This window comes from Astatotilapia calliptera, chromosome 20 (assembly GCF_964374335.1).
Source record: "Astatotilapia calliptera chromosome 20, fAstCal68.1, whole genome shotgun sequence".
Taxonomy (NCBI): domain Eukaryota; kingdom Metazoa; phylum Chordata; class Actinopteri; order Cichliformes; family Cichlidae; genus Astatotilapia; species Astatotilapia calliptera.
In genome coordinates, this window is record NC_137441.1 from 8,505,928 (window position 1) to 8,519,505 (window position 13,578).

A 13,578-nucleotide genomic window follows, 5' to 3' on the forward strand; every position below is an offset into this window, starting at 1 on the left:
AGTCGGTTAATGTTAGGATATGTAAAGATATATCGGTTGATTAACTAGTTGGTGTTATTGGAGAATTGGAGTCAGGTTGAGGTGTGGCAAAACCAATATGGCAAAGCTGTAATTCTAGAACTTTCTACATACCAATCAGTTTGACTTTCATTTTCCCATTTTTAAATGAGCCCCATACATCCATCTATTTAGAAACTGACCTGACTTGTTTACATAGTCTGGAAGTTTGAATCCATAAAAATAACTCCATCAGTCACCTAGAGATCACTTTAATTAGTATAAATAGAGGTAACTCTAGGACCACAGCATCATATAATCCCAGTGTCACTTCATGTTAGCTGTTTGTCTGTGTGCGCATGTTTATTATGTATAGCTTATTTTTTGAGTAAAGCTAATACTTTCTCTTCATTCACTCATACAAATATTTGCAAGTTGTAAATACCAGCGTCATAAGCTGCTAATTAATATAAATTCGTTGTAAGGCATTAACAACCAATTTTGGGTTGTCAGGGAAAATGTATTTTCTCTTCTTGTTATTTGTAAATTTGGTTCACATTCTCTTAACATGCTGCTATTGTTCAAAATTTACACATACATCAATAAAGGGCTACTGATTTAAAATATCTACATTAATTGCACCAGTTTGTATTTCACAACAAACGAGTAGTATACTATGTGCACAAAGCCATGATTATCTCCATCCATTTGTTATTAAATTATCTCACTTCCATTAAAAAAAAGGGTGCAAATGTAAAGTGTGACACAAGTTATGTTTAATACACAAGTTACAACACAATGTGTGAAAGGTGAACTCCTCATATATTTCCCCATTTTACACACTAACGTTCTTATCCTGGTGATTAAGTGTCTTACTGACCAAAATTTACAAAGAATTCAAATGAGCTGTGATCACTCAAGTCACTGTCACTTCCTGTGACATATAAATTACAGTAAGGCTGTGCTTTTATAACATCAGAAAGTATTATTATCATTTATGATCATGTGGTAAAAGTCTGAATGATGTGAACAAATCCAGTACAGATAAAGATAAACCTCCAGCAACACTTTAGTTCATACAACAACTTTATTATTTAACCAACACATTTCAACTTATGGTATTCCTCAGGTCATCATAAAACAGTTCAAATGCTGAACACTTATATTTTTATGGTGCTCTATTTGCAAACAGTTATATGATTATTTTTCTCTTACTTTTAAATATGTTTTACAGTGTTTTCCAGAGGAAACTAAATCACTAATCCTAGGTGCTCTCCTTGTTACCTGCAAAGTAATAAATGTGTAGTTGGTTCATAAATGTATCACACACAAAAACTACCCGAGTAACCTACATTCCTGAATAGACCATAAAGTAGTAATAATACGTGTGACCTAGTTTAAAATAAAATAAAATAAGTGACACAAGTGACAGATGGTGTCACAGTTGGCTAATTTGATGTATGCACAGCAGCAGCTTTTAGTTTAACCTTCACTGAGTGTCTAACTGCGAAATATTAAACAGCACTTTGCTTCCTTCCACGAACACATTTCAAAGCTGCTACACTCTCTGCATGCTGCGGGAACATAGTGATAACATTGTGAAATGCAGCGTCATGTGGTTCCGCCATTTGACAATATTAAATGACACGTATGCCAGTAGGTCAGGGCAGCTGTTCAGTTTGTAACCGGAGCCTAGAGCTACACTCACTGTGTTTATGTAGCACTACTTTGAGCTGAATGCTTGCTTCAGCATATTTAAAACATTTTTAGGTGTTGTGTTTGCCATGTTTTCAATTTTGCTAATCACACTAGAGACATATCATAAAAATATATTTATGCATTTCGTAAGTGTATGTCCACATTATTTTTGTTGTCGGTAAGGCGGTATCTTTCAACATCCTTTGAACACTTCACCAATTAGTTGCTAAAATTACATGCTAAAAGTCCTTTGTGCTTTAATGCCAAGCTTTTGAAGTGGTGGTCATTTTCACTCCTCATAACAGGAAAGGCGTGGGTGATACTAAAGAAGTAATGATGGCTTAACCCAAACAGTTGCACCACCCTTCACATGACAGTCTACCTCCTGGTCTTCAAGGCGAGACCAGGATCTTAAAACTGGGTGAGCACAAAAATGAGTCATGAATTAATATGATCAATTACACTTGTCCTTTGCAGCTTGTGACATTTAAATATGTCAGTGTGTGGTCTTGAGGGCTTGAAAAAAAGAAGACAACTGGACATTTTTACGTTTCCCAAGACCTTTCAGCTCTCATGCAGTTGGCTTCTTGAGAGGTAAAATTCCTAAAGACGTCGAGTTACCTTATTCAAGCCCTCAAGACTACTATGATCTGGATGACTGAAAACTTACACAGACATTTCACTGTGTGAAGATAAGAACAACTTCATTTGTATTCAAGCTCTTGATAATGATTAAGTACTTACATGTCCACAAGAGGGCAACACTTGTTTGACATTACTGAACTTAAGTGGAAGTTCACAGAAGTTCAGTGGAAGTTGTCACTGTGCTGTTAGTGCTGAGTTTTTCTCAGCAGTTTTCCCCTTTAGCAGCCAAAACAAACAAACAAACAAAAATATCACCCTTGGTTACACGACCATAAAATGTAATAAAATGGCCTGATTTTTTTTCTTAACGCATATTATCAACAATTTAACAAATAAAATGAGCAGATGGAGTGGTTTTAGCGTACTCTATTCAGGATCGCAAAGAGGTCAGAACTTTAATATTGAAGCTTTAATTTTTTTATTTTTTCTTTCTGCCTGTCCCGTTTGGTTCTTTTGCCAACCAGAATTATTGTCTAAAGGCAAAGAAAGATGCCCAACGGATTTACTTTACCAAATGGACCATCCCGGCCTTGCTCTATTGGTCTATTTGATTCACCTTTGCTTTTATTGTTTATTTTATTTTATTTTCACTTGCTACACACGGGACAGACATGACTGGGGGAAAGAGAAGGGAGAAAGAAAGAGAGGCAGGGAAAGAAAAACAGCGGGGAGAGGAACGGTGATAAAGGCAAAAAAACAAAAACCAACAAAACAAACAGACAGAAAAAACATATATCAATCACCTGGATCACCTGTTGAGAAAGATAAAAGAGAAAACAAGCAAAAAAAAGAGAGAGCAATATAATAAACAACATCATCGCAACAGGCTGTATCAAGACTAGATTAGATTATATTAGATTAGATAAAACTTTATTAATCCCTCGGGTGGGAAATTCGGTTTCCAATAGCACAGAACTGACAGAAGTTGCAGAATGTGAGCAGAGTACTATATATAGGCAAGGCAAGGCAAGGCAAGTTTATTTGTATAGCACAATTCAACAACAAGGTGATTCAAAGTGCTTTACAGAGACATTATATACACATATATAAATACAGAGACATATATAAATAAAATATACAAAAGGGATAAATAGAATAAATAGGAATAAGAATAGAAGGGAATTGCACATTTCAAGTATTGAAGTCTATTGCACCGTTGGATATTAACAAAAAGTATTGCACAGTGAAGAGGCACTACAGCTTAGTTGTTCCCCCCTACTTTGTCCTCCTGTTTCCTCTCCCTCTCCCCTCCAGAGAGGAGTTAAACAGTCTGATGGCATGTGGGACAAAGGAGTTTTTAAGTCTGTTGGTTCTTGTCTTTGGGAGAAGCAACCTGCCACTGAACAGACTCCTCTGGTTGTCTATGGCCGTGTGCAGAGGATGCCCAGCATTGTCCATAATGTCCAGCAATTTTTTTAATGTCCTTTTCTCTGCCACTGTCACCAGAGTGTCCAGCTTCATGCTGACCACAGAGCCAGCCTTCCTGATCAGACTAATGTAATCTATTAGATAATTTAATGTATTCAATGTGATATTGAATTGTGGCGATTGCTTTATGTTTAATTCTTTGTCTGGACCTCTTTCATAAACTTTGAGATTCCTCTTTCTGGAGATCAGTCGGTCCTGTGCAATAATACAAAACAGACAAGACCACATAAAAGGCTAAACAGCAGTACATGTTCTTACAAATCATTAACTGACCACAGCAAGGATTATATTAATACTGAAACAATGAATGTGAATTCTCCCATAGACTTAAGAATATACTGGGTAGGAATAACACAATTCTATCTTTTAATCAAAGCCTTTACCCTGAGCTGTGCAGGGCATTGTGGAGTTCAGATTTTTGTGTATTTGCTCATCTGATTTCACATGCATATGAACTTGAATGATATCTTCAGTGAAGTAATTTAAGTATTGTGGGGGGGGGGGGGGGGGGGGGTTGGAACATAATACTTAAATGATTTATCTAAAAAATAAAACATCTTCTAACTATCAAAACAATTTTTCTTGTGGATTTAAGGAAGATTTTTTTATAACTTTATTTGAAATTGTAAAGTGAACTGTTAGTCATTCCAGTTCAGTTTGTACAGTAGACATACAGGGCAAATAGGAGTGGATTTCGGGAAAATAAAGAGACGTACTCTAAAAACGATGACGAACGATCCAGTGTAACGCGGTGATTGGCTGATCGGCCTGCGACTCAACCGAGTTCTCCGGAGACGGAAGGGGCGGGACAAGGCGTTAGAGGCGGGGTACAGTGGAATTATCATGGCGGGATGCATGAAAATCATAAACGGTTTTATTTCAGCAAACGCTAGATTCATGGTTCTTGCGGTGCTCCTTATGTGTTTACCTCAAATCTCACAACAGGATACGGGTAAGAAGCGGTCTTGTGAAGCAGAAACATACACCGCGAGTTACACGGGGGCATATTTCGAACTGGTTTTGCTCAGGCTAATTATTGTTAGCTTGTGTTCAGTCTTTGAGTCAGTGAGACCGCAGAAAGGTTATTGTATGGTGAACATTGGTGGCTATTTTCTAAGATTCCTACATCTTGATTATTCCCTGGCTCCGGTTGTGTGTTCGTATAAATAATAAATTAGACTAAACATTATTTATGCAGCTCTTTCAGATTTGTTAGGTTTAAATTTGTCGAACCGAAACCCTAGAAACCTGCATGAACTTGCCCGAAAAGAGGTTGCAGTTAACACTTGTATATTTTCCTTAACGGAAACAACTTGAATGCTTAGCCTATAATTTAAAGTAAATGCAAATTATTATTAACTCTGTCCCAAAACTGAAATATTTCCTGAGAAAAACTGAGTATTTTTTGCCGTGTGTCGTTTAAATAATGAGCATTGTTTCCATTATTACACTGCCATTTGCTATATTTTGTAACATAACTAGCGGATAATGCAACAGTGTGAAAACATATAGAACATCCCTACCAGCAAACAAAATCATTAATAATAATGATAAAATAAAAAGTCTCAACCACACATGGGTAATTGAGTACTTTTTTGAAAATTAAAGGGCAACTATGTTGGGTACCCTGACACCCGGTGGGCCATAGCACTGTGAAATATTAGAGACATTAAGTGTGAACTGATATAGTTGCAGGTTTTTGTCTTTTCTTGGGATTTACAGACACTACAATTTTTTTATAATGTTTGTATTATACTGTAAATGCTGTAAACAATGAGAGTTCAAATGTGTTCTGGTCAAAGGTTATTCTTGCACAAACAATATTGCTTATAAGGTACAATGGCAGTTGCAGTCTTACTATTTATTGGCATGCATCCCAGGTGAAGAACATGAAATAACTAATCTGCGGGATGGTGACGAGTATGTCATGTCAGGATCCAACCGGTTCTGTTACAGAAACACCGTATTGCCAACCTGGAGGCAGACATGGACAAGAATTCAAGTAGGTGAATCTGCCAGCCCACAACTGGTAAAATACTGAAATCCTTTCTTTCTTTCTTTCTTTAAAATCATCCCTCAGTTTGAGTATTTTAGTGGTCTAATGTAATCTACTCTAACATACTTCAAATTTTATTTACAGCTTGACAGTCAGCTAAAAAGAGCCTCTGGATTAAATTTGTGAGTGATATAATATTACCAATATCTGACAGGTCAAAGTGTGGAGTTCAAAGGTGTTTAAGGTGGACACTGTGGAAGGTGAGGAGGAGCTGCAGGAGCTTGATCGCTTCAGTTTTTGGGGCTGGTTCCAGAGCCTGCTGCGAGAGAAGCACAATGAGACTGTTATTAACGTCAGCCTGTTCAGCAAGAAGACGTGCTTCAAGGTTGATCCTATTGGCAATGCGCAATACACTGTCAAACCCATTCGCAGTAAGTGGGATGGGGGTATAGAATAAAACAAATTTGCTGGTTATTGGCAGTTAAAATATGGGTGTTTTACTGTTCTTCATTCCCTTGCAGAGTTTGATATATATCTATTCTTGTTATTCCTCGCTGGAGCATTGCTGTTTTTCTTTGCAGACTCACTAAGCAGGTAATTTTTTCTCATGGACTAAAGTTTCTTTTTCAGGTTTGTTGGGTTTATCATAGTAATTGATATATTTTTTCACCACCTGTATGAAGGAGTCAGGCTTTCTTCTATTCTGCTGGTATGAGCACTGGCATGATTGCCTCTCTCATAATCCTCTTTTTCATTCTGGCACGCTTTTTACCAAAGGTAAAGTTTTTAATTTTTATCCAAAATCCAAGTTTTTTAAAAATATTGAATATCTCTAATATGTTTGATATTTATACCATTTGTGTTTGTTCCTTCACACAGAAAAGCCCCTTTTATGTGTTGATAGTTGGAGGCTGGTCATTCTCTGTGTACGCAATCCAGCTTGTGTTCAGGAACCTCAGCATTATTCTTCGAGAGCACTGGCATGTGGCATTAGGTACAGACTCTTCATGGACAGGTTGTGACTAGCTGATAACTGAGGACCAAAGCAAATATCCTAATATTTAAAAAAAAAAAAATTGTGTTGTCAGTGTTAATCTAGTTAAAATGGCGTTAACGCCATAACTGCATTAACGCGGCAAATCTCTGTTAACGATTGCTGGACGGCGCCAACATGTTAAAAGGGGCGATCCGCGGTGACTCATTAACAGAGTCACCGCGGCAAATCTCGTTAACAGAGATTTGCCACGTATATACACACATACATATGTTTTTACAGCTTCTGATTATTCCGCTAATCAAAACTTAAAGTGATAGATAATTAATCAGCCATAACTTTCTACATGTCCGCTTAACCTTATAAAAATCAAGCATTATTTTTGAATTATTTAGGGTTTTAGACTGTTAAAAATATAACCTAAGCAACAAAGCAGCTCGTCGGTCATGGAGGAGTTTTCACTTGGGTCCATATGTTCTTTTGGTAGTGACGCACTTGTCATTGTTATCACCCCACTGGGCGGGTGGGGTAGGTGAATGTGAGAACAAGGCAACATACGAATGTAAACATGGATATGATAGCTGTATCTACCAAAAATCTCAGATAAGTTTGAATCTCAGTGACTTCAACCTCAAGGGCAAGGTCAGAGGTCAAGTTTTCTGAAAATCTTGTGAATGTTAATAATTTGAGCACAAGATGATGTAGGATTGGGAAATATTTGTATCTACTATGAGGCTGAGGGGTTGCACTGGCGGCTACCAGTATTTTGTCATTTTGCAGCTGCAAAATCAGTGACGGTTTGATTTTAAAGCAAACGATCACTATGTGATTGAAGTAGGGACTTTAAACTTTAATTCATGGAGTTTAAGAAAACTATTGTTTTAACTGTTTAGAAATTACAGCAATTTTTATTTGCATTTCTCCATTTTCAGAGGCTTAGAAAGAATTGGACAAACTAACAAAAATAAAAAATATATAACAATTTTGTATAATACTTGGATGTTCCATGAACCCATGGGGGCACCAAATGCTGTGTTTCTTCCCTTAAGATGTTCTGTTCGATCTTTACTGCAGCAGTCTCCAGTTGCTGCTTGTTTGTCAGGTTTTTTCTTCAGTAACTAAAAGCATGGTCTTTTAATTTGAAATCAGGTGACTGATGAATATCTAATTTCTTTGTGTTGAAAAACTTTTTCTGTGGGGCACTATCATTTTAACTGTGAAGATCTGTCTTACCAGTTTCTGAGCAAAAAGGAAAACCCTTTACATTCAGAAATCATCTTGCTACATCTATCAACAATCACAGCATCAATAAACACTAGTGACCCAGTTCCATTGGCAGCCTCTGCAAGTAATTTTAAATGTTTTGTGACACACTGACATCTGGCTTTCTTTTTCTGGACGGTAACCTGCGGTTTGCTCCTTGTTGTTAACCAGATTGAACCAGAGGAAATGGGTTTGACCTGGCCATGAAACTGTTTGCTTTCTCAATAATCCAATTACTTCATAGCATTTGAAAATGGGAAATTGTATAAAAATGGCTGTAATTGTAAAACTTTGTTCTAAAAGTAAAGCATATGGGCATTTGGTACATAACTTTGCAGTGATTTAACTATTTTTAATGCAGTGTAAAAACATCTCACTCTCTCTCTCTTTGTTTGTGTGCTTGTTTTTTTTTTTTGGCAGGTTATGTAGCAATTGTGGGATTCATCAGCTTTGCTGTGTGTTACCGTTATGGCCCTCTGGTTGATGAGAAGAGCATTAACATCCTGTCGTGGACCCTGCAGCTCTTTGGTCTGCTCCTGGTTTATTTAGGAATTCAGATTCAGCAAGTTGCCTTCGCTCTTATTGTAGCTGCTTTGTTTACCAAAAACCTGGGGTACCCAGTCTATCTGCTGGTTGCTGCATGGAGGTATGCATTTTAAAATGCTGACACAAGGTGGCGTAAGAGCACAGTGTACTGTGGATAATTGTTCCACAGGCAGTATAATCTGACTTCTGTGGTAAACACACACTTAGTTTCACAGAATAAATGAAGAAAAACACTTTTCTATTGCATGTTCTTAACACGGTAAATTATTTTATGTGAACTGCTGAACTTAAAAGTAGTGATACTGTGCTTGTTGTAGAATAAAGAACAATAGTCATATTAAGTTCATATAATATGGATTTATTTAAGCCATGAAAATACTCTTTTTGCAGAAAAATCAAGCAGTACATCTACTGGAAGCCACAGCCACGACGCCTGCTGACTGAGGAGGAGTATCAGAAGGAAGCTGAGGAAGAGACTCGGCGGGCTCTGGAGGAGCTGCGGAAATATTGTAACAGCCCAGAGTTCAGCCCGTGGAAGACAGTCTCTAGAATTCAGTCTCCAAAAAGGTGGGTTTATGCTCGTACATTTGTCATTTGCTAATTCAATTCAATTCAATTTTATTTATATAGCGCCAAATCACAACAAAAGTCGCCTCAAGGCGCTTCATAGATACAGAGAAAAACCCAACAATCATATGACCTATGAGCAAGCACTTTGGCGACAGTGGGAAGGAAAAACTCCCTTTTAACAGGAAGAAACCTCCGGCAGAACCAGGCTCAGGGAGGGGCGGCCATCTGCTGCAACCGGTTGGGGTGAGAGAAGGAAGACAGGATAAAAGACATGCTGTGGAAGAGAGACAGAGGTTAATAACAGATATGATTCAATGCCAATTTTGGCTTAACTTCCCCCTAATCCTAAAATAAAGAGAGGAGTGTTATATCTACTAATTGTTTTCTGATTCAGTTATGTTTCTTATAAAATAATTTATTTTAAGTTTTCATTTTTATTATTGCCTTGCAACTTTCTGAAATCATCTATACAAAACTAATGGGAGACAATATTGATCACCAATAGCTGACTGCTTTAGACACGGTTTATAATACAAACACCCCTTAATTACACACAGTAAATTGCTGTAACCATGTTTTTTTTAAGATCATTTCTAAAATCTGGAAAAAAAATATCTGCAATACAAAGACTGCAATAAATCAGCTAGTGTCACAAATATTAGGCTTCTTGTCTGGATAAATGACAACCATCAAAATTACTACTTTATGCCAGAAACATTACAAATATTGCTAAAATCATATAAGAACTTTCTATCTAGCTTATTTATCAGTAAGCCTTTTCTGCACTGCTTGTGCAATAATGTTTTAGACAACAAACCTGGGGGAAGAACATTTGAAAAACCCACTTTACAGACACCAAAGTAATGATTTGAATCAAACAGCATTTGCAGAAACTGCTTTAGTTCATGGTTTCTGCTGAGTGATTCATTTTCCCAGTATGCATATTCAAATGCACTTTATGAATGATATCTTTTGTTTTTCCTCACTTATCTAGAAGAAAAGCAAGCAAAACAGCATTTTCACTTTGAAACACCTATCTGTCAAATGATCTTCATTGGTTTTCCTGTCTAAAGGGGCGTCACTAAATCTATTAAATGACCTAAACTTCAGTAAGAATGTGCGACATTTCTCATATCTTAACATTACTTCCGATATATCGTGCCACAAAACTTTCTATGTAATCCAGTCATGACTGGCAAACACTCACACTACATTTGCAATTTTGAGTCAAGGGTTTAAATACAAGGTACATTGGTAGCCTGTCCTGTGTAAAATGTAAATAAATAAATGAATAAAGATCTGAATGCAGTCATTATAAACCATTATTGTATTTACAGAGCATGAAAAAATCAAGTATTTAAACATTTTGATGTCTGGGACATTTCAGTATTTCGTGAAATAAAATGCATGTCTCAAGAAAGTTGAGATGGGGCAAAAAAAGGCTGGAAAACTAAGTGGTACTTTAGGATTTGGCAACTAATTAGGTTAATTGGCAACAGGTCAGAAACAGGAGGTTGACATTAATAAGGGATAACTAGCGTGCGTGTGCGTGTGTGTGTGTGTGTGTGTGTGTGAGAGAGAGACATGTATAACAAAGACTAAGTATTGCAGCATGCTTTTGTTCAGTTTTGGTCCACGATGTCGTCATGCTTACCCACAGGTTTGCTGATTTTGTCGAAGGCTCCCCACACTTGATGCCTAACGAGGTGTCCGTCCATGCTCAGGAATACGGTTTTGGAGGATCTTTCTTTGAGGATGAACTCTTTGATACAGACGACGAAGATGACGACGATATTGTACCTGTGATGAAACCAGAGTGAGACGGCGCAGTGTTGGAAACAAAAACACTTATTACTGCCTTTCAGAAAGGTGATGGGAGACCAGCTCTCCAGGGCCGTCCAGACTGACTTTTAAATGGCTTCTTTGGAGACGGGATTAGCGGCATCCCTGAATTCCAGGATAAAGAGCCATTTTGTATCACCACAGGCAAAGTAAACAAAGTACTGTCAAAGAATGTGTAATACTTCTTTATTTCAGGGAATTAAGATTTCTGTTGGGAGGTTTAAAGACAGTGAAAGCTGAGACTTGCAGGTTTCTTTGTGCCCAGTTGTGGCCCAGATAAGTTTTCAGTTTTCTAAACATATTTTGTTTACAGCCTTTGGCTCTAATTGGATTTTCTGCTGTGGAATGTAATGAGATTATGCTTGTAGATCACTATTACCTGTTATTACTCTAGTTTCCTGCTTGGGAAGAGAAAGAGATGTCATTTTTTAAATTTGACTTATTTCATTTATTTTAAACAAAAACCATCAGTAGAAGTGTCCCCAAGTAATTTGAATAAAGATATATATATATATATATAAGTTTTGTAAATGTCAGCATGGTTTTATCATATGCCTTTGATGCAAAGAAAAGAAGTTATTTTTCTTGTTTAGTGCCGGTTGACACAATTGTCATTTCAAGCACCTTTATTTTAAGTAAAGACTCTGTAGTATCAGAGAGACAAGTTCAAGGATGCAATGAACTCTTATTAGCAGCATCTGGCATCAGTGGGAGGAAGATTTCGAGGGGCCAAGTTCGGGCTGGATGAAAATGAGTAATGCAATAACAATACTTATTTATCATATAAAACATTTTGTTGTGTTGCGCTTGAACAATCCTTCCATCACACCAACACATGACGTGTCATCATTAATGACATATTACCATATGTAGGTAAAGCCCCCGGTCAAACAGGCCTCTAGAAGGGAAAATTGTGTATTCCCTAATGCCAGATACCTGTGAATGTAAAATTTGAATTTTAGTCATCTAGCAGTGACTAGATGTTACAAGGATTTGGGGTCACTCGCAGGGGAATAAAGCGGCCTTTTTTAAAAAAAAAAAAAAAAGCAGGCATAATGTAAGCATTCGGTTATATGGTGTGAGTGTGGATTATAATTCTTGATTATTTAGGTTGTGCTACTGTCTTTCTTGGTTTACTTCTATTCACTTTTGTTTAGTAGGTGGCCTTTCTACCAGCTCTATCCCCGTCCTGGTACAGAGCCAGTTCTACCTTGATGCCTTTTAGGAAGCAACCCACATTTCGGTTTGAATTTGGTCACAGCAGTTTTGTGGTGCTGTGTTGGTGCCAGGTTTGTTTGGTGGTCTGGTCAAAATGCCATGACTTCGGTGAATGAAATTAGCATGGGAATCTTTTAAGAGGACCTGCTTGTTTTAATAAAATACTTCTTTTCCACCAATTTGATGTCGGAGCCCAATTCTGTCCTGCTTCTTTTTGACAACCAGGTCACATTTCAACAGGTTTAACAACTGATTTACTAAAGATCGGATCATTTTTTTTGAAAATAAAATCAGGTGGTGGATTGCACCTGGCAGGGCTTTTCTGTGTAGAGTTTGCATGTTGTCCCCGCACTCCAGCTTCCTCCCACAGTCCAAAGACATGTAGTGGTGTTGGGTTAACACTAGTTAACCTGCCTGCTGTTAGCCCCGCAGCAGGCTGGTGACCTGCCCAGGTTGTAGCATATTTTGCTCTGTGGATAGCTGGAATGGGCTCCAGCCCCTCAGTCACCCTGAATTGGATAAGTAGATTCTATCTGTAAATCATTGATGCTTCTTTTGGTAACTCCTGTCATAGCAGCAAACCCACTTTGCAGACAACAATGGAGTGATTTGAATCAAACAGCATTTGCAGAAACTGTTTTTGTTGTTTCTGTCGAGTGATTCATTTGTCCAGTATGCAGATTCAAATGTACTTTAGACACGATATCTTCTGTTGTTCCTCACTTATCTAGAAACAAAACAAGCAAAACAGTATTTTCAGTTTGAAACACGCATCTTTCAAATGATTTTCGCTGGTGTTCGCATTTAAAGGGGCATCTTTAAATCTGTTAAAATATGACCTTAACTTCAAAGAAACCACCACTCAGCTGTAAAGTAAGAATGTGCGACATTTCTCATATCTTCGCATTACTTCCGACATATCGTGCCACACAACCTTCTATGTAATCCAGTCATGACTGGCAAACACTCGCATTACATATGCAATGTTGAGTCAAGCGTTTAAATATACGGTACGTATCTTCAAGGTTTTACTAAGTTCACAATAAACTGAAAGTGGAAACAGAACAGGGAAAAACTGCAGTGGACCTAACTTGCTGTTAAAGCCACACAGTGTTATCTTCAATCAGGCAGCTTTAAGTATACGTTAGAGCTAAAACATTGTATTCATTCTTTCTCTCCCACTCTCTAGTTTCAGTGAGCCATTTCTGATGTATTGGGGACATTTTGACATTTAAACCCGACTGCCCTGTGCATTCCATCTCTGGCTTCTTTACATTATACGTCTGCCCTCACAACATTTGGAGACAGGGAACAACCCAAATACCACTTTTGCAAATGATTACACTCGATTACACAACTTGTTTGAAACAGCTGGCGTTAT

General features: G+C 37.5%; 1 protein-coding gene across 2 annotated transcripts; it reads left to right on the top strand.

Annotated features, from left to right (window-relative positions):
- Positions 1-4,562: 4,562 nt before the first annotated feature.
- On the top strand, positions 4,563-12,376 carry nemp1 (nuclear envelope integral membrane protein 1). Of its 2 annotated transcripts, none has more exons than XM_026153932.2 (9): positions 4,563-4,720; positions 5,649-5,770; positions 5,979-6,195; positions 6,286-6,358; positions 6,448-6,541; positions 6,644-6,758; positions 8,442-8,667; positions 8,958-9,134; positions 10,798-12,376. In XM_026153932.2, exons 1-9 carry the CDS (start codon positions 4,612-4,614, stop codon positions 10,955-10,957), a joined length of 1,293 nt encoding a protein of 430 aa, XP_026009717.1. In that variant the 5' UTR covers positions 4,563-4,611; the 3' UTR covers positions 10,958-12,376. The 2 variants fall into 2 exon arrangements, with proteins under 2 accessions (XP_026009717.1, XP_080151121.1); XM_080294995.1 differs by having other exon boundaries at positions 10,818-11,497.
- Positions 12,377-13,578: the final 1,202 nt, after the last annotated feature.